The sequence below is a fragment of the Trypanosoma rangeli genome (assembly GCF_003719475.1).
Source record: "Trypanosoma rangeli strain AM80 chromosome Unknown Tra_15.4_contig_00021, whole genome shotgun sequence".
NCBI lineage: Eukaryota > Euglenozoa > Kinetoplastea > Trypanosomatida > Trypanosomatidae > Trypanosoma > Trypanosoma rangeli.
In genome coordinates, this window is record NW_021705766.1 from 25,242 (window position 1) to 53,102 (window position 27,861).

A 27,861-nucleotide genomic window follows, 5' to 3' on the forward strand; every position below is an offset into this window, starting at 1 on the left:
TATATATAAAGGAAAAGGAAGAGTAGGAAGTAAAAAAAAAAAAGAGAGAACCATGATGACCTCCCACCGTACAACACACGCTCACATGGAGCCACTCATTTTCATTACTCCCCAGATACATCTAAAAGAAAATAAGAAGAATCCGAAAAGAAAAAAAAACAGTACACCGTTCATGTACTCCACATTATATCTCCCCAAGAACATAAAAAAAAAAGTGGAGATGCTTTTTTTAAAAAAAGGAGTAAACAGTAGATATATAAATTCCATTTATTTTTGTTGTTGTTGTTGTTCTCTCAGTTGTTTGTCCCCTACATTCTACATGCTTGATGGCCTCAGCGGGACCTCGTCCGGCCGCCGAATAACAACCCTGTTACACGAAACATGTAAAAGTTGATGTATCACACGCGGAAGGTACGGCTTTAGCCCTTCTCCCTCGCTTGATACACGCGGTGATATTTCCACAGCTTCCTTTTTACGTTGCAGCACCGCAAGTGCCGCCGCTGCGTCTTGAGCGTCACTGCCCCCTCCTGAGGAGACGGAACTGAGGGCAGTGGACAACCATCGTGTGTGTAACGCCAACAAGAGTCGTGTTGCCTCACTCACTGTGTCACTTGATGCTCCCTTCGCATTTTTAATGGGGGCAAACTCCTCACTGCGATTTACCTGCATAATGCAAAAACCGTCACTGTTCCTTACGGATGGATCCACACATTCCTTGGCAAGGCAAAATAAATCAAAAATAAATCCCTCTAGTTTGATCCCCATCGTCAGGCCATTTACAGTAGGTATTTTTTTATGTGCAAGGTGGTACCGCGTAAAGGTCTTCATACGATCAGCCGCAAGCTGCAGGAAGCGAACAGTGCAAATATAGGAAGAAATATTTGCACTGTTAAACTTCAGTTTTCCAGTTGCAGGATCCACTTCCGTCGCCCTCTCGCCAATTTCAGTGTATTCGACAACTCCCCATTCTCCGCGAACACGCGCGAAAACACCAACAGCCTCGTCTGGTCTGGCCTTTGGGCTTGCCTTTACCACGACATGTGCCTCTTCCTTAATGGCGTATCCAAGAAACAATGGGTCCGCAACCCTGGTAATTAGGTTATCCACGTTTCCAATCTGAACGTGCGTTACGCCAATACGAACCAGCCGCTGCATCACAGACTCCTCCGCACCCCGAGGAGGATCCGTTAAGGCCGTATACAGCCCGGCATTTCCGCTAGGCGAAGTACAAATACGGTTGGAAGACTCCATGAGTATTTTTCCGGTGTGCTCGTCGTAGCACGGAAGAGACGCTTGCATAAAAAAGTGCACCTGTTCCTTCGCAAGCCCAAAATAGTTCGCCTCTTGAAAAAACAGCTGTGTCTGCTCATCGTTTTGTATAGAAGTCATCACTAGGAGCTGTACCTTTGCTGAGGGAACGCCTCCGCATCTGAAGGTCGCCAGCTCTTCGCGTCGGAGTATTTTTTCACAGTTAATTTGAAATAGCGATTTTCCCTCAAGAAGGCCTTCGCATGTCAAGAGCCCTTTGGGAACGTTCGCGCCGAGTCGAGTCCCGCTACCACCAGCCAAAATACAAAATGCCACACGTCCAGCGTGAATGGCCTCATAGCCAAGCTGCTCCAGCTCCTCAACGCCTTTGTTTCCGGTTTGCCGTGCCTCCACCGCGTCAAACAAAAAATTATCGGACGGTGGCTCCGTCTCCGCTGTAATGTTGTGATCCATGCCGTGTTCCCGGCTCTGGCGCAAAACATCGTTGAGATGGTGAAAATCCACACCATGAAGGTCCACCGCCAGCTGTTTCACCAGCACTGATCGGTCCTTTTCGTTGCCATGCTCAATAATCTCCAGAATATGATCCTGGTCAGTGCCTTTTAGGCGTTGGATGCACTCAACTACATCGCTCATTGGACACACACACACACAAATATATATGAGAAAAGAAAAATAAATGTATTGGTTTAATGCTTTTACTCCAATCACCGTTGACCCTCGCGTACAGGAGATGATGTAGAACTGTGATGCAACGGTGCGTGCTGCTCAAAGGGGGAAGGGGCCCCAGTAGTCCAAAGCTCTTTTTTTTTGTCTTTTCGCTTTTACTACTTTATCAACTGTCAAGCGTTAGAGTCAAAGCAACCTCATAAAAGACGCATAAAGGCCAACAGCAAGCACACAAGGAAGTCGCATATGGGTAAAAACGTAGAGGAGAGACAAAGAGACAACGTAAGGAATATATACCCACCAAGAACATAAATTGCAGAATTTCACGCGTAGAAGAGGGAATGAGGGGTAAAAAAATAAGAAAAACCAGCACGTCAATAGCCGGCATCTTCTTTTTCTTCTTTCCTCACTTGTCTCTCTTTTTGCCTTTTTTTTTTTGTTCTTCTTCCTTTGTTCCTTGTTCTTTGGTCGACCTTGTTCCCTACACCCTAAGCAGTTCTCTTCACTCGGGCAGGAGCCTCCATCCACCGTGCGTAGTCGTCAGCGCGGGCATCCGTTGGGAAGCCGTGCTCATCAAGTGAGCGGCGCGCAAAAGGCATGTAGCGTCCCAGTCGCCGTGCCATATCCGCCTTTTTATCCGGCAGAGCGCTCTGACCCATTAGCGTCTCCGAAGAATCACTCTCTTGTAGCATGGATGCCCATTCTTGCTCAACAAAACTATCCAAGAGGGAGGCCGCGATGTTAACCTTCTGCCGATTCACCCGCCGCACCGTCTCCATGTGAAACTCCAAAGCCGTGTGATATAACGCGCGAGCAAGTTGGTAAATACGCCTCTCAAACTCTTTATGTTTAGCGGCGGCCTCTGCACTGACAATTTTCTCTGGCAACCCAACATGAGACAGGAAAGAAATGTGAGGATCTTTTTTAATGACGGAAACAAAATGTGGTAGTGTTGGCAAATACGGTGGAAAGGTATTCCATGCCTCCGTCACACGCTGGAAGTTACTTGCCTGTGCATCCTCAAAGCTACGCCGATAAATGTCTTCAGTGGCGGAATCATATTCCTTCAGAGCGACTATGCCTTTTCGTGTGAGTCTGTCACGCTCCTCTGCACGTACAGCTCTCGGGTTAAAATAGCTCCAATCCGAGTAACTAGAAAAGGTCGAGGGATTGTCTTCAACGTGCGTGCTGCGCAGTAACGTCTGAAAACTGACGATGTCATCACGGTGGTGTTTCTGCTGCAGACGACGTAAATCCTGAGCCCGGCCATCAATGGCGAACGCCACATTCCGTGGAAATGAAGGAAGCAGATGTCCACGTTTCTCTGCAATGACATGGGCAAGACTGGCACCGTCAATTGTGCCTTTTGAGGATTCCGTAGAGTAGGGCCTTGTAAGAAAGGCGTGGGCGCCAGGAAACTTCACAAAGGGATTCTCTGAGACAATCAAGTTGAACTCACCAAAGAGAATGATCTTAAGCAGCGCCAAATTCTCCTCACAACGCCACAACGCTTCAATGGGTGGATACATACTAGGTGGTACAAATTGACAAGATCTTTTCGCCTTAGCGCCAGAGGCGTCCTTTTTTTCAGTGTCGCCGCGATTATTACCCACGCTCACATTCTTATTTGCGATGGATGAAGCGGCAGAAGAAGTGGCTTCCGCCGACCGCAAGGTTTCAATTGCCTGTCGCACCTCTACATCATCCTTCGGTGGGGGATTTGAGAAGAGTAAATCTGACATATTCGGCTCCCGATGACAACGCAACACCACGTGTGCCTCCACAGCGTTGTCAATGTAGTACTTCTTCACCAAATACAAAAAGTAGTAGTACGCCTCAAGTGAGGGGCAGTTGACCGAGCTGGGCGCAAACACGGTCTCCTCGACAGCGTTAAAGATATAACGGAATGAAGATGGGTAGGACGGCTTCCGCTCTGACAAGATGGCGCGATAGAGTAATGCCTTGTCCCAAATTGCAGTGGCTTCAAGGGAGCGTTCAAGCACCATCTCTTTAAACAACTCAACAAGGTGAAAGCGCGTGCATCGATCAATGTGAATGGCTGGAAACTGTGGCTGACGCTCAAAAAGATCAAGCATCCCTTGCGCCTTGGCAACCTCATCAAGGGTTTCTTGCGCATGTTTGCGCCTCATCTCACCTGAGATGCGACGGAACGAATGTGGGGGTCGAAGAAACATGCCTGGTGGTGGGGCACCCGGCAAGGGATTGTTTGGTTCACCTGAGGATCTTGTCACCACTTCGCTGCTAATGAGGTTGCCGTTAAACTTTTTCTCCGCCGCCGCACGTGCATCCAGGTACTTGACCTTCGCCTTGTAGCAGCGGTAAAGCCAGTCCAAGTAGTCGGGTGAATAGGCAATGCGCAGAGGACCGGGATTGGTGATGAGCTTCTCAAATGCCTTCTCGTCCCTCGCGCGTACACCGCGCTCTATGGCATACGCAAAGTCATGTACCGGATTAAATTGTCCCCGCGTTGTGATCTGACGCTGCTGATGCAAATGGTGATGACGGTGTGTCCCTGTCCCAATGATGTCTGCGGCGGCAGCCGGAACACGAACGTAACCGAGGCAACTCACTGTACGCTGCATCATTCGCAGATGGATTTGCGTGACTCCCCCTCGTTTGTTTGGTTATTGTTCGTTGATATATATATTTTCCACACAGCCTCGCTACGTTTTTTTTTTGATTTTTTTGTTTTTCGTTCTGGTGTTCTTCCCCTGCGTGTATTTTTCAACCCGCGCTTCTTCACCGTCTTCCCCCCCAACCTACCGCGGTGGGGCAAAAACAAGTGATCCCGGGAAATTATATTAATGCCCGTCGTGCGGTATGTAACTGCACGAAAAGGCTTCACACGGCAGTGCGATAGCGAGAGACAGAAATAGAAAAGCAGCAAGTGGAAGTGGGACGCATCCACAGGGAAAGGAAAAGGTAAACAACAAGAAAAGCAGTAGGCAATGCCATGTGCAAAGCCGCCTCAATATGGCATTGTGCCCCGCCCCCCCATATTTGAGTTCTCCATATCCAATGGAAGGAAGATAAAGAGGGAGCCTAACTCTACATCGTCATCTAACGCGAAGAAGTAAAAAAGGGACTCAAACCGACTGGGCCAGAGCAGTACATACCACTGTCATCGTGTATGTTTCTTCGTTTGTTTGTCTTTTTATCCGGGTTTTGCTGTCGTCGTTTGTTCCTTTTTCCTTGCATGCATTCGTTTATGCACTTGTATGTGAGAATCTGACTGCGTCTTCTTATTCTTCACAATTCAAAGGCAATGTCGTGGTTGATGTTGCCGTCCCCAATATAGATGGTGCCGTACTTGTTTGTCTCCGGTACATGATAAAAGATCGATCCTACAAACCTTACGTTTCTCCCGAGGACAACGTTATGCACCGGGTCGTACCGTAGACGCCAGACTCCCCCCGGAAGATCGTCACTGATAGGGAAAAAAATGGCGTCGAGGTTTTGATCCTCCTCAAGCCGCTCCAGCCCAGACTTTGCATGCAACAGCGACCCCTCGGCTTTCGCAATGAACTCAATGTATGGGTTATGTGCGCGCAAGTGGTAGTAGTTCCGCAGCGAGAGTGCCTCCTCGTGGGAACGCTTTAGTCCTGTGAAGGCGGCGTTGCGTTTGATCTCCGGCGGGAGCGTGGCGTTGCGGAGCTCACGGTAGTACGCCCCACGCGGTGCGACGCGGCAGTGAAAGTCGTGCGCATCAATGAACAGCACAAGACGCAGGGATTCCTTGTAGCTGGAGGTGCTTCCCGTCAGCTCGTCCACAACCCGATACTCATACGAGGGGTCACCCATAAATGGTCCACGCATTCTGTACATCAACATCTTCTTCTGCTTCTCATTCACAACTTCGTCCATGGTGCGCTGCATCAGCGACTCCGTCGTTCCGAGAAACACAAAGGAGAGACCCCCATCGACGGAATAGTAAATGACCGGTTGCGCCACAAGGTCGTCGTCAAAGGCCTGCACAATTATGTAGTCATTTTTAAAGCCGTACACCTTTCCCCACACCAGCATCGTGCGCCGCTTGCTCTTCTCCATCAAGAGTGGGATCGACGTCGCAAGCGCGACACGCTCACTCGTGGAGAAGACATGACCCGTGGCGGGTGCAAAGGTGAAGACGTCCGCCAAAGACATAAAACTGCCCAGCAGACGACCACCATGGCAGCGAGGAGGGCATTACAGAATAGGCGAAAGGGAGCACAAAAAAGAGAAAAGAGGGGTAGGGTGGGTGGAAACAACTGAATCAACACGCAGAAAAAGACAGAGATCTGAAACCAAAACAAAAAAGGAGTCATCAAGTAAAAGGCATGTAGGTGTGTGTGTGTGTGTGCGTGTGCATATGTGGTGTGGTAGAGTGAGAGATAACAAAAAAAAAAAATGTGAGAAATATGTACAAGAGAGAAGAGATGCCAACAGGGGAAGACATCCCACCAAGAGCGTACTAAAGCTGCAAAATCCACAGCCACAAGCACTGAAACAAAAGAAGACACGTCCATCAGGACTACGCCGTATGCCTTTAAAGCTTGTTGGGGTCGGCCTGAAAATCCGCCCGCTCCGCATCACTCATCAGTGACCACGTGTCCCTCAACTGAGCCACAACATCGTCCTGCAGCAGCCGTGCAGCCAAAGTCACTTCCTCAAGAAAGGCGTGCGTCTCATCCTCAACAAAATTGTACAATTCAGCAACATGATTCTGCTCATCAGCCACCCCTTTCACACTATCGAGTGTTATGTTCACTTCAGCAAGAGTCTTGTCAATCGCATGCGCCTCTGCATTCGCCTGATTCACGGCACTTGTTGCAAGCGCATGCCAAGAATTAGCAAATTCTTGCAGTCCATGAGCAAGTACCCCTTTACCATCAGTCGCCGCCACTGCGTGGCCTTCATCACCTGCGTCACCGGCCTTCTGCAGTTGGAGCGCCTCCCGCTCCATTAAGCGAACCTGAGAAACAACAAGCGAATTCCATCGCCGATGAAGGCTATTCAGCAGGGTTTGTTCCGCTTCAGACGAAGAAGGCGACAAGCCCGCAGACGTCCGCAAAAGCGGGGGCACTATTTGAAATGGCCGTACATACGATCTGTAAAGCTCCTCTGCTCGCAGTTCATACGGCGGCAACGGACGCTTTTGCTCACCCTCCGGCTTCACGAGAAGAACACCGTCATCGTTTCTATCGCTTTCCGCCCGCATACCCGTTGCGTTAGCGGCTGAGGTGAGTTGCCCCATACGACAACTCCCTCCAGAAATTCCGCAGGTTGCCCTTACTGGGCCTCGTGAAGCTTCTGCCGAAGTTGCTGCTATTGCCACGTCGAGCACAGCGCCCCGCCACGAGACAGAAATAAACCACAAAACAAGAAAGAGGAAAAAAAAAAAAATGGAAGCAATCAAGCATCCAAAGGGCATCATTTAAAAAAGTAATACAAGAAAAAAAAAGGGGGAAAAAATATTTTTAAAACGCGACAAAGATATAAATTTATATAAAGATAGCGTGTATTATTCCATACGGAGCCTCTGTCAATAGATCATTACGGAGAAAGGCAGAACAACGACCACCAAACCTTGCCACGGCCCGTCATGGCCACACACGGCACACATCACGCACACCTTTCTGGCTGAGGGAAAAACAACACTCTCCACGCGGTTGTGTAGGGCTTTTCACAAGACGTGCCACACGATGCTGCACGGCATTAACCGCGCTGCCAACTTCGAGTCCCCCACTGACAGCAGAGGTTATGAAGACCACGTTTTGGTGGCAACTCCCTCCATCGCTGTGTTTTTCTTTTTCCCGTATCGCATCATGCTGCTGTGTAAGCAGCAGCCGTGTGGAGAGCCCATACGCCCAAGAATCCCCCAGTGCGGGTATAAGAATGCGGGAGCACTCAGGAGTACCATGCTTCAGCGTGCGGCTCGTTACTTGATTGCTTACAACAATGCAAATATTCTGCTCCCAGGCGTGTTTTTGCAACAACTGCCCGCACCTAAAAAGCAAACGTGAACGGTGCCACATGTGCTGTTTGGGTGTCCATAGCGGTGGCAGATGTTCCACCCTCTAGAGCTTCACTTCCAAGCTGATGCGCACCAAGTTGAGAAAAGGAGCGGAAGGGAAACGCGATGGAGTCAATGACGACCATCCGTGTTCCTGGATGGGAGGCAAGATATGTAGGCAGCACGTTCAGCAATGCCATGAGCGAAATCACATCCACGACGCGAAGACACTGTGTTTGCTGAAGAATGTGGTCCACTGTGAAAAAAGCGGCAAGAGCGGCCAAAGAGGCACCCATCGCCCCAGATCGAGTTCGCTTGCGTGATGTGGACGAGTCTGAAATGGAAGCACTGCGGCTACCGCTACCAAGGGACAAGGAAACAGTCAGGCCGTCCTCGTCTACAATTCCCGCACTATTGCCAACAAAACCCTCCGCCTCCCGTCGCAAAATAATTTCTTTCACTTGCATTACAGCGGCATGAGCAATTTCACGAAAACGCTCCGGCACAAAGCTTCCCTCCGTATCAATAAATAGACATGCCCCATTCAGCCCACCCAACTCCTTCGGCAACACACAATTCACTGCGAGCTGCATAAGCAGCTGTGTCTTCCCAACTCCTGGTGGGCCACAAACCTCTGTGACCGTACCCACCTGCATCCCACCACCAAGAAGCAAATCCATGCCCCTACAAAACGTCGTGACCTTTTCGCTTTCCTTCTCGGCCTCTAGTTTCAACATCTCTTCCAAGGTTCGAGTATCAGGAAAAAGACAACATCCACTCTCCGAAGGATCCTTCCCCCGGTAAAGGGGAAGAAGAGCGTTCACTACATCTACGGCTTCCGCCCGCGTCAGCTGCGGACACCGCACAAGAAGACGGGATGCGGCGTCCGTGGCGGAGGAAGAAAGGATGGCAGTGGAAGCAGCCTCGTGAGGCGGCCCGCCTTCAGCCTCGTTGTGCAACTGTTTCTCCCAAAGGCAACAGATATCATCCAACCAAAGCAAGCCCGCATTCTGCAGCTTCGCCTTGAGGGAAGGGTTGAGGCAGCTGCTATGCTCCACTTACATCGCGCTTTCCCTTTTCCAGTCAAATGTGACATACAGAAAAAGCAACAAGCGATAGAAACGGAGGTAAGCGCTGTTAGCAAAAGAGAGGAAGTAAAGCAATCTGAACAAGTTTCAAGCCGTTGAAGAAGATGCGTGGATCAGACAGCATGATTTTTACACATTACTTTGTGCGCGTGACATCGCCGCGGCAATCGTAGAAAGATAAACCAAAAAGAGTTTTGAGATGCGCAAAGGTATTACCATTGCACCCTAAAGCAGCTATCAACTAAAGCCTCAGGGATGGGCCATGGAACCCGCGGGGGCAAACTCTCGCGACGAAAAAGAGAACATGCCCTCAAGCGTCTTGTTGTCGTGTTGAAAATCCCTGACAAACCACAAGAAAGCGTCATCGTTGCGCCTGATGAGACATCTGGCAGCGCAGCTCTAGCGGGCTTGTCCACACTGATCACGGGACGCCAAGCGCTCTGAAGGTGCCTCTGCACCAACTGGCGGTGAACCACGGTGTCCAGCATCATTTGTGTAAAGTAGACAACAAGCGGCGGTAGCGAGTGGAAAGCACCCCCAGCTGTGTAAAAGTCGAGTTTCATGAAGGCCTGTAGTGCTCCATAGTCCTCGGCTGCCACCCACTCTGCTATGCGTGCCAGACGGCTAAGCATGCACCCTCTGCACTCTTTGCCATCGTGCCCCTCTTCACATTCACCTAGTAGCGACATAACGCGACGAAGTACCCGTTCCGCGGCGAAATCATCTCCTGTAAACAAATGATAAAGCAGTTGACAAGCAAGCAAAACGTCCCCATCCGAGAGAGTGGGTTCATTACCCGCCGTCTTGCCCAAAAAGAAGGCGCTAGCTTCCACATTGCATACTGCTTCCGTGGGGTTGTCAAAGAGACCCGCACATGCAGCAAATGACAAACTACTACTAAGCAATTCCAAGTCATTTAGAATTGTCCCCATGCACACGCTCCAGACCCAAACACACGCAGCCAAACGCTTGGTGCGCGTCTGCTCCCCTTGAGCCACATCAGGAGCCGTGTGATCGCCACTAGCGTGTGCTCTCACAGTCGAGGAACAGTACCGTAGAAAAGACTGTTGTGAATCCTCTTCGTGGTGGGAAAAGAATTTCATTAGTGGAAGCAACTCTTGCTTAATCGCCTTCAATTGGCTTGCGAGCCTTTCCACTCGATGCACTGCGGCATGCACGGACGAAGCAACAGCATCTTCCATCATCACTCTCTCAATGATTTCCTCCCACTGCAGCTGTACATCGGCCATGGATTCTTCTAGTAGTGAAAGGGGACGCAGGACTGCGGGCATGCTGCGTGTGTAGGCCCGGCGAAGGGCACCATCACCTGTCGCTGCTTCTGCCATCACACGTTGGGTTTCCTGCAATTCTACTACGTTCTTCACAGAAACCCCCCCCCCCCCACCCGCTACGACCCACCTCCCCCAAATTGCGGTACTCGTAAAAACAAAAAGTAATAATAATAATATATGTAAAGACCAATACGCAGCAGCAACAATACCGAAAAACATTCCATTCCAATAAATGCTGCTTAAAAAACAAATGCGAGACGCACACACGCAAAACAACATCTAGTACCCCATGCCTTTTCCAGTGAGACCCTTTTTGTTGTTGCTGTTGTCATAGTTGGGACAGGGTTACTCACACACAAACGTGCAGGCACTAAATAGCCCACAGAAGACATGAGAAAGCAAAAAAATAGCGACTAGTGGGAGAAGGGAAGTGACCCAGAGAAAAAGAGCACGAAAGAAAGAATTAAATATTGTCCACCCCCTCCTTGTCTTTTTTTCTCTCCTCGACTAATGGCGATTTTCCCCGTTCTATATATATATATATATATGTATATATATATATATATGTCTGTGTGTGTTTAATGACTTCATGATGTGGGCAAACATCTTGTTTACATGTCGTTGCCTTTCCCCCGCTTTTCTCTCCACTTTTTCCCCTTTTGGAGATAAAGGGGAAACACAGGGAAGTAAGGGCAATAAGAAAAAAATGGAAAAATAAATGCAATAAAGAGACAGAGGTGCATAAAGAAAAGTACCGGCGGAAGACGAGCTCTCAATATTCCTTCAAAAGATGTAGCATCATCAAACAAAATTCGTCGTAGTACAGTTTCCCGCGAGTCCTGTATGCATAATTACTCATCACCTCTGTTGTACGCTTCTTGATCATTTTTTCCATCATAGTCATCTTCTGTTCATTGTGACGACAGATCAAAGCCCGAACTGGAGTAAGTTCTTCAGCCGCGGTCTCGTTTCCTTCCATTTCCTGGTCCTTTAACGTTATCGGTGAGGAATTGTTGGATGAAGCAACATCAGTGGAAAAAGCCGGGCCTGTGTCTGAAGATTTCTGACCAATCGCGTTGTTTCGGAAATTGCCTGAGCTCACATTCTGTCGGTACTCCTCTATTAGGCGCATTGTTCCATCTTGGTCTTCGTAGAGCCCCAAGGGGTCCAGATGGCCGAGCACCATGCTTACTTGTTGTTCCGTGATGAAGCCCTCATGACGTGTGTCCAATGACTCAAAAAGCACTTGTGCCACCCGCTCATTGATTGTACCAAGCTCTGTCAAGAATTCGGCAAGAAGTTCCTTTTTAAACACCGTTGCCGCAGGTCGGTGAGGTGGTGCGGCACTCTGTACTTCAGACTCCAACTTCGCCGCAGTCTCGCGTTCCGCTGGATTAGGACTCAAACTACGTCCACCACCAGGCGAGAAGAACGGCACGTGCTCCGTCTTTTCCATGTCCGCCTTAGAACTGTTTCCAATGACCGGGGTCGTTGAAACCCAGGATGTCATTGAGTGATTCGCCTCTACGGTAGGGCTCTTTGAAGCCAATGCGGCTGTTGTGCGGCGGGGCTGTTTGGGTACCGAATGTTTATTAGTTGAAGTTTCGCTCGCAGTTGCCAAAGAAAGTGCACGTGCTGCTGTTGCGGCCACAGCAGCAGATCCGGAAGCATCCATCATCAACTGTGCGCCTATCATCCGTTGATGCTTAAGTTCACGTCGCTCACGCATCCAGGCATTGAGGGCCTTCTCGAGTACACGCATTGCCTCCTCCCGCGGAATCTGCCCACATCTTTTCGCAGCCCACTGACAGTACTCATCTTCGACCTCGTTGAATTCCTTCTCTGTCGCCATGTCAGGTTGACGCTCAGCGGTGGCAAAGGCCGTAGAAAGAAGATAGTCCTCCAATGCTGTAGCCGTGGAGGTGACGTACAGTTCCCAAAACTGCGCGATATCACGATATGTTGGGTTGTCGGTTGCCCGTTGTATTCCGTCCGGTGCGACGTCGACGTCCACGCTGAATTTTGCACAAATCTCCAAGAAACATCGGTTAGGATTTTTGGAAACGGCCGTAACAGTTATGAAGGTGGAAGCGTTTAACAAAAGTTTTGTCCCCTCCACACCAAATACTGAACGGTGGGCCTCCCCTGGGTCACATGGAACGTAGTCCATGCGAACGCAGGTGCGATAGGAATTTTCCTCCACGGATGCCAACCGTTCCCGGAGAATTGAGGTCGGGAGACCCGGTAAGTCGAGTGTTATGCGACGCAACGTGCCGACTGTCGAAGAATCCTGCAATGTCTCAAGGATACAGCAAGAGATCAACTTATTCACACCAAAATCCCTGATGCTGGTGATGTCCTTAAAGGCTCCTGCAGCGACGTACGGTGGAACACCGAGAACGAGACTCGCCTGGCATTCCGAAGATACCACCATTCCCTTAAGTGCGGGATGAGACGCACCGAATTCAAATTTCACGCACCACTCACTTCCGATTTTATTTTGGACATAAAACAAAAACCAAAAAAAAAAAAAAGAGGTAAATCATTTTTTATTTGTCTTTTTTGAAGGTTCTTGTGAAGAGGGTTTACTCCATTCATAGGTGCGCAATGTCAAACATTATTTCGTCAACATGCCTTGGAGCGACCACAACAGACACCGACAGAAAAAAAAACAAAAAAACAGACCTTGATTGAACTCCTTGTATTTTCCCCCATGCACACCACCACCACCACCAAGAAGCAAGCAAGAACAATAACAAAACTAGGTACAGCCACCACTGCACTCAACGCATCTCGTCATGTACTTTTGACACATCTGTTGGCAGCATCCATCAGTTACAAGGGGATACTCACATGTTTCTTATAATTAAGCTAACAGGAGACACCTGCGCACACACGCGTCGAAGCATCTCAAGTGTCGCCACCGTTTCCCCGCGTTGCAGTGCCGAAACTGCCCGAACGTACCACAGAAAAAGGAGCAAAGATGCTCCTACACCGCTTACGTGTTGCGTGTAAAAAGACAGGTTTGCAAAGTGCCCACGCTGCTTCTGAAGTTCCCTTGAAGTGTCTTTCGTGTCATCTTTGGCAACAGTAAGAACAAGTCGACGGCATGCCCAGGAAAAACTCCTCCACAGTACATATGCTGCGCCGGCGCAGATGCACATGCTTTCCTTCAAAGGGTCAACAGAATCCAAGAGCTCTTCCTCACTCCCTCTCCATCGCACAAAGTAAACAATGGTAGGTAGTGTATGCAGAAGATTAATCCCCAAATTAGAGAGAAGTTGAAGTGAAAGTAGAACATTCACGTCGGCACGACGCAGCATCTCCAGATTACTGCCGGGTGGCAAGTTGGTTACCGGAAACGGCACGGGAGATGAAGCAGAAGAGCTCGCCCCAATCTCAAACAGCAGTGGTGTGGTTACGGCAGCCAAGGAGAGTGTGCATGAAAGCAATTGAGAGCTCAAGACAAAACTAATCATTCCACGCGTCAGAAACAACGGCACGCAGAGACCAGCCATTGTACTCACCATCACCGTGAGAAATGCATCAAGAGAATCCCACACGACCCATCCAATCGGCCCAAAGGAATATCCAAACGCAAAACAAGATGTAAGCAAGGAAGCGACGCGCCCCATGTGAAGCATCATGGTTTTTGGTAGAAAGAGAAGCAGTGTGGAGGGCAACAAAGCAAACGCTATCGGAATAGCAATTGGAACTTTTGGAAACACAAAAAAGGTGGTCCCACCCATGGCTGCAAACACTATTCCCAACGATGATAGCGAATACACATGTATGAGATGACGACGCGCAATGACGTAGCGCCGAGCGTCTCCAAGGGGTTCTGTTTTCGCTTTTATCTTTTCAACCACGCCTTCAATGGCAGTTGCAGTGGATTTTGGAAGGATCTTTCTGAATACCCCAAAACGGTAACACAAGGCGACTCCGTAACCGCCCACTACCACCCATGAAACACCACACAGGACCTTAAGCACTTGTTCGGCTCTCGCCCCTTCCCTTGCTACCATCTTTGGAAATTTACACCAATAGTAAATAATATCTATGAGAGACTTTCCTTTGTAGCTTTCCTACTAACATAATATTTGTTGGGAATCCAAAGCACTGGCTAAATCAGAAGATTGATCACGGTCATCCAGAAGAATATTGAAGATGTTAATACCCTTCAGCATGTATGAGGAGCGAATACATACCAGTTTCACAAGACACGCAAACATGCACACAATCAAACATGTAAAAATGGGCTGCCCTTATTCCACTCCTCACCATGCGTGTATGTGGAGGGGCTGAGTGTAGTAAACATGAATGTGCCCCTAAGATGCTGAAAACTCCGCTCCCGAAAGCGTACAGTAAAGCAGGAAGGACATAAATGGAAAGGTGTGGTTTGTTCTCGTATATTATTCTTGTATTCCGGCTTTGAGTTGCGTTATTATTCACGTGTTTTCCCCAATATTTATCACCCTCGCCCATTCATTCTTCTCCTCCGCGCAGCAGAGACTCACGCCCGCGCTCCACCTTTTTTTCCCCCCCACTGGCGAAACAACCAGAATAAACAAAATAGGAAAAAAGAGACAAGGAAAGAACAGCTACAACGGAAGCAACAAACAAAAAGAAGACAATAAGATAATACGGCAGACGGTGCGTTGGGCGTCTGCAGAGCTACTCGTACATTGGTGCGTCGTCGTTATTCCTGTGTCTCCACCCACCAGCAGTGGCGAGGCGACGGCAGACCGAATTCACGAAACATCAACTATGCAAGCCACGCCTATGCAAAGCAAGATACAAACATAAAGACAAAGGCACTCGTAAACAAAAAAAAAGGGTAGTGTGTGTGTGTGGGAGGGGGGTGGACGGCAAAACAAATGGAAAAGAGATGCAAAAATGGAAAGGACACCAAATGCAAAGATGCCATCCTTCTTCCATCATCATCGGCTTCCACTCCACATACACTCCCGTCATGGACTATTAGTTTCACCTTGTTTCAGTTGCAGCTAACCCCCACCGTTTTTTTTTCCTGTTTTTAAATCATAACTCCCCCTCTTCTTGGTCATTCATCACAATGAAATGGTCACTTGGGCGGGAGGAGCGAGCCAGTTGAAAGAAACGGCTGCGCCAAGGCGCAAACCAGCCTTGCCAGTGGAGAAAAGAATGGCAGAAAAGACAAAACGACAAAAGGAATAAGACGATGCACACCTGTTGAGGATGCCTTCTTTTGCCACAACTGTAGGTGACGCAGCCTTTTACTTTCCAGAATGCAGCATGCAGAGTGCCTCACCACGCTCGTTCACACACACACACACACACACACACAAACGCAGACGCTTTCTTGTCTTCCATCTCTCTACCTAATGAGTGAATGAGGGGGAGGGAGAAAAATTGGGCGCCCTACAAAAAGTGTTTCACGCTACTACTCGTTTGTGACTGACCGTTAGGTCCCGCCTCTCTCCAAATAATGACGGAAAATAATAACGCATGAAGGAACGCAAAACAACAACAACACACACACATACAAATACAAGAACACAAAACGCGACAGCTGAAAACCAAGTTGATGGAAAACAAAAAAAAACAATAAACTATGTTGTGCAAGCAAAGAAGTACTAAGGAAGAAAATTATTGGCAATGAAAAAGAAATGCCACGTCAGTCTTCCCTCCATGGCCTGCCTCAAACTTTTGCACGTCCCAGCAGCGGCGCTTGGCCCACCCATCCCCTCTCCACACATCACACGGTCGAAACAAAGCACGTTGGAGGAACAATATAATACAACAAAACAATAGAATCACAAAAGAAAATCGGAAATGACACCGATACCAACGCTAGCGAAGTACAAGCTGTTTTGCATTCTGTCGACGCATCTCATCGTCTGCTTCCTTCACCAGTGTATCAAAGTCCGGGCTGAAGATGTAGTCATCAAGGGATCGCAGCAAGGGTGAAACTAGCGCTTTTCCCTGGCCCCTACAATTGAAGCCGCTCTCCTCAGCAGCCTCGATGCCCTGATTGTATAATTTGTCCCCCATTTTGTACATATCATCCAGCAGGGGTGACCGGCATAAGGCAATCTTCTTCAGCATACTCCCAATCAACAGATTAAGAGTGGCAATTGAGGGCGCTTCGCCACAGGGAACAGGATATTCCGTTCCAGTGGGAATAGCGTTGTACCGCGCGAGTTGCACCGCTGCAGGAGGCAAGATGCCCACAAGAGTCGTACACTTGCGTGTGATAGGTGCACCATCACCGTTTCGCAATAAGGAGACGCCAGAATGATTCATCCTCTCATTTGATATTTTTCTCTCCTCTCGTTTACGCAAAAAGAACACGGTGTTTTCAAGCGGCACCAAATCAACCTCCTCTCCGCGACAAGCATAATCCTGCAGCAGATGGCGGTCCTCCAATATAAAAAGAACGTGCAACATGCGTCGAATGTAGCTGTAACGCGCCACAACAGAAGTCGATGCCATAGCCGTCGCATCTTCCCTCATTACTTGTGCCAAAGAGAGCGCAGGTGAAGCCTCTACTGGAAGAATGGCATAATGAAGGCTCATATGTAATTTCTGAGATCGTCCGTGGCCGTTTGCGGTTTTAGGCAACCGATCGGGAAGTGTTATGCCCTCCAGACAAAGAAAGGAGAAGTCCTTGTCTGCAGCTGCACCAAAATCATTGCAAAGAAACCCGCCGTGCGCGCAGCCTGACGGGTCCGCCTGAAACCAAAGGGCGTCAAAAAGAACACCCCAGATGTTGTTGTCATCGTCATCACTTACATTTATATCCCGCCTCATGGAGAAGACATCCCTGTCCAAGGAAAAGGTGACAGGGATGTCAAAACTGCGCCTCGCTCCTGTCTTGGTGCTTCTACTAGAAGGAGCAGCAGCGGCCAGAGCCGTAGCAGACCCGTTTGCTGTTCGCAAGAACTCTCGCTGCGTTTGCCGCCTCGTCGTCCCATTCGCTACAAGGCCAAGAAAACACCGAAGTACCACATACAGTTCGGTTACGTGAGATTGCACTGCACCAAGACTAGACATGGAGTCCGACACAAGTCGAATCAAGTTGGTTGCAATGTCATCCATGCCATCAAGAAGAAGATCACCAGGCCACTTCCCACACACAATCTGCACACATGTGTAGCGAAGCGACAGACACATCCAGTGTCGGTAAACGGTTTCACAAACCCCAGTTGAGGTGCCAGCACCAAGCGATCGCCTGGAAAGCTTCAGCAGAGACATAAGGGAATCACAGACTTCCTCAATATGACGTGGGAGTTGACCAGCTAGTGAGGGGCATAAAAGCAGCATAGACCTCTCACGTGTGGGAGATACTGATGTACGCTGTGGCGTCTTACGACCCATTAACCTCGTAGGCACATCCGCATTATTTGAAGAAGTTCCCAGACGTTTTACCATCGCTTGATGGCTCGTGCCACAGTGACGCAAAATCCAATTATCATATTTCAAGAGAAAGTCCCTAGCTCGACATGCCTGTGATTGAAGCATAACGATATCATCTACCAAACACTTATAGACTAACATTGCAGCTAAACGACTCCTTCGATGCTTTTCATGTTTTGTCCGTAGCATTACACCAGTCTCCTGTCGCTCCTGTATTTTCTGAAGGAGACTCGTAATGACATCACGTTCCTCGTGCAATGCCCTCATAGCGGTATCTGACAAAATTCGAACTTCATCCAAATCTCCAACATCCCGCATGTAAAATGAACCTGACCTCGTTGCAAGACTCGATAGACAGAATTCCCCTGAAAACAAAAGGGATGAATCACAGGCCTTTGATACAAAGTTCACATGCAAACCGTGGTGAAGCATCATCATCGCATGCTCCGATTGATTGTGGTATCCCTGATATATGTACTTTTCCTCTGGAGTAAGAAATGAGCTGGTGGCAGCGGTAATAGCGAGCGGTGAAAGATGTTCTCGAAATGCTCGACTGCAAGAATGCATTCGGCGTCGCTCTGCCTCAATCACCTCACGACGATCATGCTCGAGTGTGCTGACAGCCTCAACAAAGCAAAATTCATGCATGGCTTCCAATAACTCACTCTCCGTGGTTAACTCCCCTTCTGATAGTACATACTCTATTTGCTCCAATGCCTCTTCCAGGGAGTGGAGGGAATGAGAGACAACCCAGCGTGTGTACCATCGCACTATGGAAACTTCTCTGGATACATCCGCAAAGCACGCATCTCTCCCCATCACCTCTGTAAAGAGCTGCATCGCATCCGAATTCCGTGTTTGAATTTGTTCGTTTTGTTGAAACCCCCCGGATCCATCTCTGCTGTGGAAGCCATCCGAGGATGATGTGGAACACGACCGTCCAGTGAACTCTTTATGTAGTGCCTTCTCACTCTGCAAATATTCATCCAAATTCCGGAGGTCCTCTTCTAATTTCTCAACAACAGCTTCCAAGTGATACGGTACCTGAGCCTCATACGACGCGGGTGCCTCTTCGCAGACAATAAAGGGGTAACTTGAACACTTCAGCGTACGTAGCACTTTTGCATCTACCGTGCGATGATCCGGCTCAAAGGGAGGCCCCACTGAAGCCGTTCCGTCGTAGTCCTCGTGACTGTTACGAAGTTCCTGCCGCAACAAAGACACCACTTTCATCTCCTCCTCCACCTGCTGTGAGGTCAGCGCCAGCACCGAGGCGCAATCCTGACTGGGCTCGATCATTTCAATGGGAAATGACATGAATAGAGGTACAATTAAGAGGGAGTGAGAGAGAGAGAGAGAGACAGCACACACCTGCTTTCCGTGAGCCGCCCCTTTTTATGTGATTTTTTCCCCGTTTCTTTTTTTTTTTGCTTTTTTCTTCGTTTTATTCTCTGATGTTGACGCTGCAGCTTCTGTTTTCGATTCTCCTTCGTTGATCCCTCCCTCGCCTCAGCTTTTGCTCTCCGTCTGTACCTAAGAGGTAGAGAGGCACGAAATTCCTAATAAACAACTCATTTCGAGAAAAAAAAACCAAACAAGAAATAAAATAATATCAAAATAGAGAACGAGACACCCACAGAGAGAGAGAAAGAAAGAAAGAGAGCGCGAGTTTGCGCGTGTAACGAAAAGTAACACCCATACCCACGCATAATATTTGCGCATTAATTGAAGTACCCGTGGAAAGGGCTCCATCCCAGCAGGAAGCTAGTTTCTCGCCGTGGTCCTTACAACATCGTTACAGACAGAGAGAGAATACACAGTGCTCATCTGTTCGTCCTTTCTGTTCCTGTTTTCACCTCCTCCTAATGTGAACAGTTTCTTTTCCTTTTCTTCATCATTATCTCACTTTTTGGTTGCCACAAAAAGAAAAAAAAACCGCAACTTCACCCCCTAAATGCGTTTCCACCTCCTCGGCCACCGCGCCCACCACTCCGCCCACCACGATGATTCCCACCGCGCCCACCTTTCCGCTCTAGAGCAGGGTTGGTAACCGGCGCTCGAGATTGCCCCATGACAGAAGGTCGTTGCATGTACGTGTTGTCCATAGCCCACATAGATTCTCCACCAAGCACAGCTGGTTGAAACGGCGGCGGCTGTGGCTGTTGCAAGATTGGTCTTGGTGTTGGTAGAACACCACCTCCAGGCCCCATGGCAGAGAAAGGGAAAACGCCTTCTGGTGCTGAAGAAGGTGGTAAAAGTATTTGCTGTGTCCAAGGCTGCTGCAGGCCTTGCTGACAAAGTTGCTGCTTCTGCTTCTGCTGTTGCTGTTTATGGTGTTGGCGTTGTTGTTGTTGTTGGTGTTGGTGTTGCTTATATTGCTGGTGTTGCTTTTGTTGCTTGTGCTGAGCCCTGCTGACTCCTTCTTTTTTCGGGGTGCTCTCATTGCTATTGCCGTGGAATGAAGCAGGGTGTTTGACTTGATCCTCAGTTTGCGTCAAGAGAGTCTCTTGTGTAACCCTTTCCACCACGTCGTCAAGTGCATCTAAAAATGAGTGAACACGTTTTTGCTCCTGCACAGGTATTTGTTGTCCCTCTGATGATCCTTCCAGAATAGCTTTTCTGCCATGAGGTGAGTCAATATTCAGTGCTTCACGAAGTAAGTGAAACAGCTTACACATCACTCCTTGAAGCGGCGAAGATGCATGGCCTCCTGTTGCGCCTTGCTGCACATTATTCTGGTACTGTTCTTTGAATTTCGCCAACAACTCCACACCCGTTTCTTGATTTGTTTCGTCCGCCGCTGCTAAGATGTAGCGACGCCCCATATCGTAGACCGCCTTCCAGTGTCCTCCTCCCTCCACCTTGGGAGGCTTGTTACTCTCCGCCGCATCCATCGCGCGTCCCTCACCTTCCCCGTTATCCACCGAAGTAGAAGCCTTCAAGAAGGAGGCCACACGAAAGTAACTATCCCAGGGGCTGCGGTCATCAAAGAGAGGTATGAGGGGTCCAAGTTTAAGGCCCTCATCCCCTGCGCTACGGGATGCCAACTCCGCCAGAAATGCCTCCGTCTCTGAACCGGCAGAAGATGGAATCAGTGATGGCAACACCACCGGCAGTGGATGTTTGATGTAGTTCTCCCTCCAAACAGACTCGGCATACAAACTGCGTCTCCAGCATTCCATCAACTTTGCCACCTCCGAAAGTTTGAAACATATCCGCAGAGATCCTCCTTCACCTGTGGCGTTGTAGAGCTCAAAAAGTATCTCTTTCGAGGGAGTGGAGGGAATGACGTCTGCAAGAACAGACCGAAGAAACAATGCCTTCCAAGGGCAGGAACGATGGTGACCAGAGATTTTCTCTTGCTCACTCAAGTGAATCGTGTGATGGAATCGGACCGAAGAAGACGTTGTGGCTGCGTCCTCGATACATAGAGGAGCAACATGCGCCAACACATTTCCATGCTCATTTTCAATAACCGGCAGTTGTGCTGTCGCTTTCTCCGATACTTGTGTGGGGCAATTTAAGCTCATCGCCTCTCCTGATCCATGCTGAGCAGCTGAGTCCGTAAGCAATACAATTTTCCCCTTCTCACTGCTTGTCTTTTCGTCCCCCTCCGTAACTTCCTCCCCTTCAGTGTTTTGCTCCCGTGGTGGCAGTGGCTCTTGATACTCGTCAGCCACCATCTTTTCAAGAGTTAGCTGCGGTCTCCCACCACAGAAATGACATCGCATATCCACACAGAGTTGTTCCCACGAGTTAGGATTTACAGCCAATTCACATGTGTTCTGTGACACTCCCCGCGACAAAGTGTAGCCGAGGAGGGCGAGTAAGAGAGAGAGAGACAGCACAAGGTCCTCACTTTCGTCACCACTGTCCCCGTTTTCCTCTTCGGAGGAACGCGCACGCTTTAAGGCAAAAATAACACGCAGTAGATTCATCGGTGCGCTGCTTCTTAAACGACTTGATGTCTGTGCCATCCGTGTACGCAGGCACTCCACTAGAGGCAAAACCAGTGCACTGCGAATAAACGACGGTGGCGACCCTCTTGGGAGTAATAGCTTCACGGCGTTAGACCCACCCCCAGGCGTGAGTGCGAGACTCGTCCCTTGTGGGGAGGCGGAGGTGGCATCTGTCAACAGAACGGCGGCACAGCGGTGAGAAATCATAGAATTGTTGGTCGGGGAGAAGCGCGGTGCATTTAGCATGTGTCGCACAAACTCCCCCTGACGCCACCAGCAGGATGACAAGTGAAGCTCGCGCAGTAGTCGATTGATGATGCTCCTCCCATCTGGTTCTGAGAAATCCTCCGTTTGGGATTCATCCATGTTTTTGCTGTTGCCTACGAGAAAGATTTCATTGTCTTCCTGAATAAGCAACGGTGATTGCAGTAATTGCAAAAGCTGCAGACGCTCCGGCTCTGAAAAAAGTCGAGAGCCTTGACAACAGCGCGTATGCACCGCAAGCACCGTGGTGGACTCACCGGACTCCTGCGCCCTCACAGCTCCTGGCACAACGTTCATAGATGAAAGGAGAAACAACACGTCCTCATTGTCTGCAAAAAACGCACTGGCCACAACATCGTGATGCCACTCACGGAAGCACGCAAAAACAGCCTCGGTGATGATCATTAAGGCGGGAGCTAAGCGAGTTCCCTTCTTCCTACCATGCGCATGTACCACCCCCTTCAAAAAGTGGCACACACAAAACAAAAATAAAAGACATTTAACAATAAGAAAAAAAAAAAGAAACGTTGTAAGCACCTCTTGTTATGTTAATTGCATTCTCTTGGCGAAACGAGAGTAACAGGAGGAATTGACGCGAACCCAACAGTCATGACCGTAATCAGTGGAGCTGGGTGGCCGGAAATACATAACCCAGAGAGCCGCACACGTACACATTTTTTGCCTTTCCTTTCTCCCCTTCTCCTTAGTTTTGCTCCTCCTCATGTCAATGACTCGTACCCACTTCCCCCTCCTCTTCTTCCAGTCTCCCGTTCTCGCATTTATCTTTTGTCGTTCGGCATATATGCGAAAATGTCCTCAGCTACTCTCCGCAAGGAAAATAAGCAAAAAAGGAAGGGGAGACATGCCGGGAGGAAGAACAAAAACAAAAAAAATGCGCCACACTTGAAAAAGAGAAAAGCGCACATGCGCTTTTTCCGTGTTGCGAAAGTCACTGTGCATAAACGTGGATGTGGTGGTGGGGGTGGAGAGACGGCGGTAAAGTTATGCGCTATCAAAAGAAACATTACAGGATCCAGTTGCTATCCAAACATATCGAAGGAGAAATACTAAATAATAGTCAACAAAAATATATATATATATCACCCGAAGGGAGGTGGAAAAAACGCGAAAAACAGGAAGATTTCCTGCAATTACACCGCGCAACAGAGAAAATAAGGGACAAGCCTAGAACCGTGCGCTCCGTTCTTTTTACCCTCGTTCGTGTTGTTGGGTTTCAATTGGTGGGTGGGGGTCCAACGAAGAAGCGCTTTATAACATCCTCCCAGCCTGCTATCCTCTTCCCAATTTGTGTCCTTGTTGCCGTTGTAATGCCTTGTCCCCTTCCCCCTTTGTCGCTTTTTTCTTCCTCCTTCCTTCCTCCCCTAACCCTCTCTCTGCCTTTGTTGTGGTTATCTTTTTTTTTCCGTTTTTTTTTTTGGGTTTTGTGCATAGCCACCTCAGTCTGTTTTTCTTTGTTTCTTCCCCTTCTTGTTAGCCTCTTCAAATTCGTTTTTTTTTTTCCCCTTCGCCACCACTACGGTTTGCCGCTGCAGCCCCGCTCTCCATACATCCCCACTCTAGCGAGCGCCTGAACCCTGCGAACCGTCACGGCTGTTCCGACAATTCTTCGAGTTCTCGGAGTGCAGGGAGCCCCCTCGTGGGTGTGAGGGCTCAGACCCCTGCGACATTTGCTTTGAAAAGGTTCGACTGTGTGGGGCCGAACTTCCTCCCTCGCGGCGCTGGCTCATGCTGGACAGTACAGCAGCCTCACGGTTGCGCTGCGACTCTGTCCGCTTGAATGCAGCCATTGGGGGCTTAGATCCGTTAGAGTTCTGCGTGCTGTGGCGCTTGTAGGCTCCCTTCGAGTTGACGTCAACTTCACCATCGGCCGCCTGAGAGGAGCCGTTGTTATTGTTGTGGTTGCTCGCTACTGCGGCCAATGCCCTTTTCTTCTCCTCCTTACGCATCGTGAGCAGTGCATGATCTGACGGTGCACCCTCAATGCCGTAGTGTTCCACGTTCAACTGCCCAAGCAGGGTTTGTGCGTTGGTCGTGAGCGCAGCATTGCCAGTGTTCAGCTGCTGGCATACACGAATATCGCGTGTGTTGGAGAGCTCCGCATGACGGATGCGGATCTTTATATCATTTACAATCTTTTCATTCTTATGCTTATTATCCAATAACTCCACCTGAAGCTTGGACTTTGCCTGGCGCAATTCCTTGATTTTCGCAAGCAGCACACTCTTTTTTATCTTCGCCGCATCGGTGTATTCCTGCATTTCTTTGGTCTCCTTGTCAAGTTCCTCTTCTTTGGCCTTTGCCACACGGCTGTAGGCATTCAGTTCTCCGTGCTCAACGCGTGGACCATTGCGCATGTCCTGCGCCCGCTTCGCTGTCCGCTCCTTCAGCAAGGCAATTTTCCTTAGCTCTTCTTCGCGCTTCACCTGCAGCTCATTGATGTAGGCAGCCACCTCGTCTTCGGAGTGCAGCTTATCGGATTCCGCGATACGCTCAATTTCCTCTGGGAGAACAGCCTTCACGTAATCTTCTGCACGACCGACGAATTCCTCAAAGCGCTGCACACGGGCAGCAACGCGGTACAACAAAGCGGCCTTTCCATTCCCCTCGCCCTGCAGCAACAAGGCGTCTCCCTCATCCTTGTTGTGCTGAATCTCCTCCATCAGTCTCACCCGATCCTCGCGTAGCACATGCAGTTGAGGCAGCTCGCTGTCGCCTGACTCGTTCAAAAGAGATTGAATGCGCGAGGAAAGCGCCTCTTTGCGGGTACGGAGTTCAGTCTCCAGCTCCTCAAGACGGGCAACTGGATCCGTTGACATCTGCGCTTTGTGATTTGAAGTAAAAAAAAAAAACGCGTGTTCAAGTAAACACAAGTATGTATGGCAGTCTCACGCAGTGTGGGACTTCGCTTTTTGTAGATTCTCTTGTTTTACCTTTTTCGGCGTTAGTTTTGATTTTGCTTGTCTCTTGCTTCTCCCTGTGGCTCCCTACTTGCTCTTCTCCTGACAAATAAGCTTGTGTTATCTATGCACCCACGAGGTCGGTTAGAAAAAGGCAAAGACAAAAATCCCACGTGTCTCATTACATAACAACATTAGATAGAAGATGCACGCATTCGCAGCGTTCTTTTTTTTTCTTCATTTTTCTTCCCCCCTCCTCCACGTCGTCATACGCACGGGTAAGAGGAAACGACGGCGTACAATTCCCTCACCTACAGCATTTCCTACATGCAATAAAAAATAATAAAAAAACGCGCCACACCCAAAAAGCCAACGGCTACTTGTCTACAGATGGACGGACCTGAATTTAAGTACCATGCAAAACAACAACAGCAACAACACGGGGAATAAATGCGACAAACACTCAGACGGTGCCCACAGTTCATGTCTCTTCATTTGCGCCGCCGCTATGCGTGCGGCTTTCACCCTTGTACATCCTTCTCACCCCGCGCATACAAAAAATAATATATATATATATATATATATATATATAGCAACAAAAGCAGTTTGCATATATGAGTGCGTTCACCTTCTCACGAGACACTCTTCTGTGTTAATTTCTTCCTCTAGCCAACATTAATTTTGCAACAATTATTGTTACAATGGTTTTGCTTGTGCTTGCACTTAACATTACTCACCGCTTCACCTCTCCCTGCCTCCTTCTTTCCCATCCTTTTTTTCCTCTCTACTTCTTCCACACAGACACAGCAGGTGCGCATTCATCCCCCTTCAAGCTAAGAACGATGCAGGTAAAGGACGCCATGGGACGTAGCAAAAAAAAAAAATAATAATAATAAGGTAAATATAATGAAATATTTGTAAAGGGAAACATACAAGCCATCATAAAGGCGCAATAGAAATCATAAAAACAGCTTCCGCATTTATAAGCGAAGACATTGGTATTTTATTGCATGCCCTTTTACTTACACGCAGCTCCTTCGTCGTATCGCCCCTGCCATAATAAGTGCATCCCAACAAAAAAAAACGGTACACACATTTGAATGCTTTCTTTTTTCGTTTGTGTGTGTGTGTGTTTGTAAACAGACTACAAAAGGGAGGAAAAACCACACACTTTGGTGAATGACGCCGTGGCAGCCTTAGCCACGGTCGACGCAAAAGCTGTCGTTTCTACAGATGCTGTGGGCGCCTCACACCTGGCTCGCCCTAGCGATGGAACCTGCAGCCGGTCCATCAGCTCCGTAAGAAACACGGCACTACCCTCCTCCTCTCCGCCCACGTAATGCAAATTTTTTAACAGACGATCATCCATCAATAAACCCGGCCGTGCAGTTTCTTGCACCACCCCCAATTCACAAATACGCGCATGACGCCGACGCCGTTTTGCAGCTATTTCCACAGAAACAAACGGCAACTGTGGGAAAACAGTTAACTCGTAATCTACAGTGTGGGGATTGTCGCCGAGTGCAACAGCTCTCGCGATGTTCACCACTCCACACAGCGACAATGCCATTGTCGCTGTGTTTCCGTCGCGGGCATTCATCATGGCCATTAATGCGCGGTTGATTGAGAAGGTAGCGAATAACCGTAGACTTGGACACGCCTATCTTTGAAAAAACAACACTGTTTGGCTGTGCTATCGCCGTCACTCCGAGACAGGCGAAGGCCTCAAGGTGGGATTGAAAGAGGCGCGTGAAAAGTCGAATAGGAAGACCAAGAAAAATCACCTGCGCCACATCACCATTTCTTTGCGGACTGCGACCACAACATTGAGCGTAGTCACCGTGGGAATGCCGCGCCCCAGGAGCAAGCAGGAGTGTCATCTTCTTCAAAAACGTGCGCGAGCCCTCAGAGTCGTCGTCGCGGAATCGCAACACAGACGCCAATGTTAGCTGCATTTTCTCATCACTCGCGTTACATTCCATTTCTGCCAACGTTATTGCCGATGATTCCGCAAACTCAATACGAATAATGCCTAAATCCGTAAGTAACCGCCGTCGTCTCCGCAGAAAATCACACTTCCACGCCACAACTTCGACCGCACTCGCTGGCGGCAGCCCGTGACTTCGGTACTGTGCCTCGAGGTAGCCTAGCAGCAAACGCCACATCTCTTTATAGCGCGCCGATAAGCAAGCAAGCGCCGCAAGAAAAACAGAGTCACCTCCTAACGTCTTTTCCGCAAGAGTAATAAAGATTTCCTCCAGCTGCGCTAGCAGAGCGCGACATGTATCCATGGAGAAACATGTTCCCTGCATGCACGCCGTCACCACCGGTCTGGTCGTGCCATCAAGACCAACCTCCGGCACGGATAAATGGCTCAGTGGCAGGCCGTACAATTGAGCAAACTTCACCGTCTCATGCTTGACGCAGTGTGCTGCCCTGGTGTACTCGCGAACTACCTCCACACCATTTGCTGTGCAACGGTACAGCAGCGCACCAGTGTAAAGACTTATTAATAACTCTCCACTGCCATTCCGACCATCAGCATCCTTTAGAATAGAGTGAAGAGGAACATACACCTGATCAAAGACGCGCTTGTCAGCTGTCGTCACAATGCATAGGTTGCCTCCATTGAGAAGCCACCGCCTGATGACGTGGAAGCATGGGCTTTTATCCAGTGATTGGTATTGTCCATTTGCCTTGTGCGGGGTAGTGAGAAGTGTTCCATCAAGGTCCGCCAGCACCCACGTGTCATTCAGCATGGGGGACAATCCTACCTTCAGTATGATATTTTTGTTTTTGTTTTTCTCTCTTCTCCCCCGGAACGAGGAAAGTAGAAGCTTCTCTGCAGCAATTCACCCAATACGAACTCACGCAGAGTGATACCCAAGGAGAGTTTGCGAAGAGGCATGTGAAGTGAGTCGTAATCATCGTACGCAGCCATGGCACCGTCGGAGGCAACAAAGGAAAGACGTGTTGATTGAAAACAGACGG

At 49.0% G+C, this 27,861-nt stretch overlaps 12 protein-coding genes across 12 annotated transcripts, besides 19 other annotated features; all 12 read right to left on the reverse strand.

Moving 5' to 3' along the window:
* The first annotated feature begins 267 nt into the window (after positions 1–267).
* Positions 268–290: a microsatellite.
* Positions 291–315: 25 nt separating this feature from the next.
* TraAM80_01069 (UDP-sugar pyrophosphorylase) lies at positions 316–1,905 on the reverse strand (the record flags this gene model as incomplete). Its single annotated transcript, XM_029378123.1, has 1 exon — positions 316–1,905. The coding sequence occupies one exon, from the start codon at positions 1,903–1,905 to the stop codon at positions 316–318; it is 1,590 nt and encodes a 529-aa protein (XP_029241973.1).
* A 420-nt stretch (positions 1,906–2,325) lies between these two features.
* Positions 2,326–2,408: a microsatellite.
* Positions 2,409–2,426: 18 nt separating this feature from the next.
* TraAM80_01070 (uncharacterized protein) lies at positions 2,427–4,544 on the reverse strand (the record flags this gene model as incomplete). The annotated part of the gene is made up of 1 exon (XM_029378124.1): positions 2,427–4,544. The coding sequence occupies one exon, from the start codon at positions 4,542–4,544 to the stop codon at positions 2,427–2,429; it is 2,118 nt and encodes a 705-aa protein (XP_029241974.1).
* Positions 4,545–4,627: 83 nt separating this feature from the next.
* Positions 4,628–4,652: a microsatellite.
* Positions 4,653–5,086: 434 nt separating this feature from the next.
* Positions 5,087–5,115: a microsatellite.
* Positions 5,116–5,208: 93 nt separating this feature from the next.
* On the reverse strand, positions 5,209–6,102 carry TraAM80_01071 (radial spoke protein Ci-RSP9; the record flags this gene model as incomplete). Its single annotated transcript, XM_029378125.1, has 1 exon — positions 5,209–6,102. The coding sequence occupies one exon, from the start codon at positions 6,100–6,102 to the stop codon at positions 5,209–5,211; it is 894 nt and encodes a 297-aa protein (XP_029241975.1).
* Positions 6,103–6,281: 179 nt separating this feature from the next.
* Positions 6,282–6,317: a microsatellite.
* Positions 6,318–6,484: 167 nt separating this feature from the next.
* Positions 6,485–7,192, reverse strand: TraAM80_01072 (putative helicase-like protein; the record flags this gene model as incomplete). Its single annotated transcript, XM_029378126.1, has 1 exon — positions 6,485–7,192. One exon carries the CDS (start codon positions 7,190–7,192, stop codon positions 6,485–6,487), a length of 708 nt encoding a protein of 235 aa, XP_029241976.1.
* Positions 7,193–7,944: 752 nt separating this feature from the next.
* Positions 7,945–8,688, reverse strand: TraAM80_01073 (DNA recombination and repair protein RAD51; the record flags this gene model as incomplete). The annotated part of the gene is made up of 1 exon (XM_029378127.1): positions 7,945–8,688. The coding sequence occupies one exon, from the start codon at positions 8,686–8,688 to the stop codon at positions 7,945–7,947; it is 744 nt and encodes a 247-aa protein (XP_029241977.1).
* A 563-nt stretch (positions 8,689–9,251) lies between these two features.
* On the reverse strand, positions 9,252–10,385 carry TraAM80_01074 (putative dynein heavy chain; the record flags this gene model as incomplete). Its single annotated transcript, XM_029378128.1, has 1 exon — positions 9,252–10,385. One exon carries the CDS (start codon positions 10,383–10,385, stop codon positions 9,252–9,254), a length of 1,134 nt encoding a protein of 377 aa, XP_029241978.1.
* A 95-nt stretch (positions 10,386–10,480) lies between these two features.
* Positions 10,481–10,515: a sequence feature (A-rich).
* A 345-nt stretch (positions 10,516–10,860) lies between these two features.
* Positions 10,861–10,897: a microsatellite.
* Positions 10,898–11,103: 206 nt separating this feature from the next.
* Positions 11,104–12,765, reverse strand: TraAM80_01075 (uncharacterized protein; the record flags this gene model as incomplete). Its single annotated transcript, XM_029378129.1, has 1 exon — positions 11,104–12,765. The coding sequence occupies one exon, from the start codon at positions 12,763–12,765 to the stop codon at positions 11,104–11,106; it is 1,662 nt and encodes a 553-aa protein (XP_029241979.1).
* Positions 12,766–12,835: 70 nt separating this feature from the next.
* Positions 12,836–12,865: a microsatellite.
* Positions 12,866–13,049: 184 nt separating this feature from the next.
* Positions 13,050–13,066: a microsatellite.
* A 114-nt stretch (positions 13,067–13,180) lies between these two features.
* On the reverse strand, positions 13,181–14,356 carry TraAM80_01076 (putative retrotransposon hot spot (RHS) protein; the record flags this gene model as incomplete). Its single annotated transcript, XM_029378130.1, has 1 exon — positions 13,181–14,356. The coding sequence occupies one exon, from the start codon at positions 14,354–14,356 to the stop codon at positions 13,181–13,183; it is 1,176 nt and encodes a 391-aa protein (XP_029241980.1).
* A 1,275-nt stretch (positions 14,357–15,631) lies between these two features.
* Positions 15,632–15,657: a microsatellite.
* A 506-nt stretch (positions 15,658–16,163) lies between these two features.
* Positions 16,164–19,046, reverse strand: TraAM80_01077 (uncharacterized protein; the record flags this gene model as incomplete). The annotated part of the gene is made up of 1 exon (XM_029378131.1): positions 16,164–19,046. One exon carries the CDS (start codon positions 19,044–19,046, stop codon positions 16,164–16,166), a length of 2,883 nt encoding a protein of 960 aa, XP_029241981.1.
* A 17-nt stretch (positions 19,047–19,063) lies between these two features.
* Positions 19,064–19,093: a microsatellite.
* A 50-nt stretch (positions 19,094–19,143) lies between these two features.
* Positions 19,144–19,178: a microsatellite.
* Positions 19,179–19,348: 170 nt separating this feature from the next.
* Positions 19,349–19,398: a sequence feature (GA-rich).
* Positions 19,399–19,672: 274 nt separating this feature from the next.
* Positions 19,673–22,357, reverse strand: TraAM80_01078 (uncharacterized protein; the record flags this gene model as incomplete). The annotated part of the gene is made up of 1 exon (XM_029378132.1): positions 19,673–22,357. One exon carries the CDS (start codon positions 22,355–22,357, stop codon positions 19,673–19,675), a length of 2,685 nt encoding a protein of 894 aa, XP_029241982.1.
* A 70-nt stretch (positions 22,358–22,427) lies between these two features.
* Positions 22,428–22,477: a sequence feature (A-rich).
* An 811-nt stretch (positions 22,478–23,288) lies between these two features.
* Positions 23,289–23,336: a microsatellite.
* A 193-nt stretch (positions 23,337–23,529) lies between these two features.
* TraAM80_01079 (putative OSM3-like kinesin) lies at positions 23,530–24,789 on the reverse strand (the record flags this gene model as incomplete). The annotated part of the gene is made up of 1 exon (XM_029378133.1): positions 23,530–24,789. The coding sequence occupies one exon, from the start codon at positions 24,787–24,789 to the stop codon at positions 23,530–23,532; it is 1,260 nt and encodes a 419-aa protein (XP_029241983.1).
* Positions 24,790–25,288: 499 nt separating this feature from the next.
* Positions 25,289–25,310: a microsatellite.
* A 123-nt stretch (positions 25,311–25,433) lies between these two features.
* Positions 25,434–25,462: a microsatellite.
* A 281-nt stretch (positions 25,463–25,743) lies between these two features.
* Positions 25,744–25,784: a microsatellite.
* Positions 25,785–25,985: 201 nt separating this feature from the next.
* Positions 25,986–26,007: a microsatellite.
* Positions 26,008–26,279: 272 nt separating this feature from the next.
* On the reverse strand, positions 26,280–27,629 carry TraAM80_01080 (uncharacterized protein; the record flags this gene model as incomplete). Its single annotated transcript, XM_029378134.1, has 1 exon — positions 26,280–27,629. The coding sequence occupies one exon, from the start codon at positions 27,627–27,629 to the stop codon at positions 26,280–26,282; it is 1,350 nt and encodes a 449-aa protein (XP_029241984.1).
* Between the last annotated feature and the right edge of the window lie 232 nt (positions 27,630–27,861).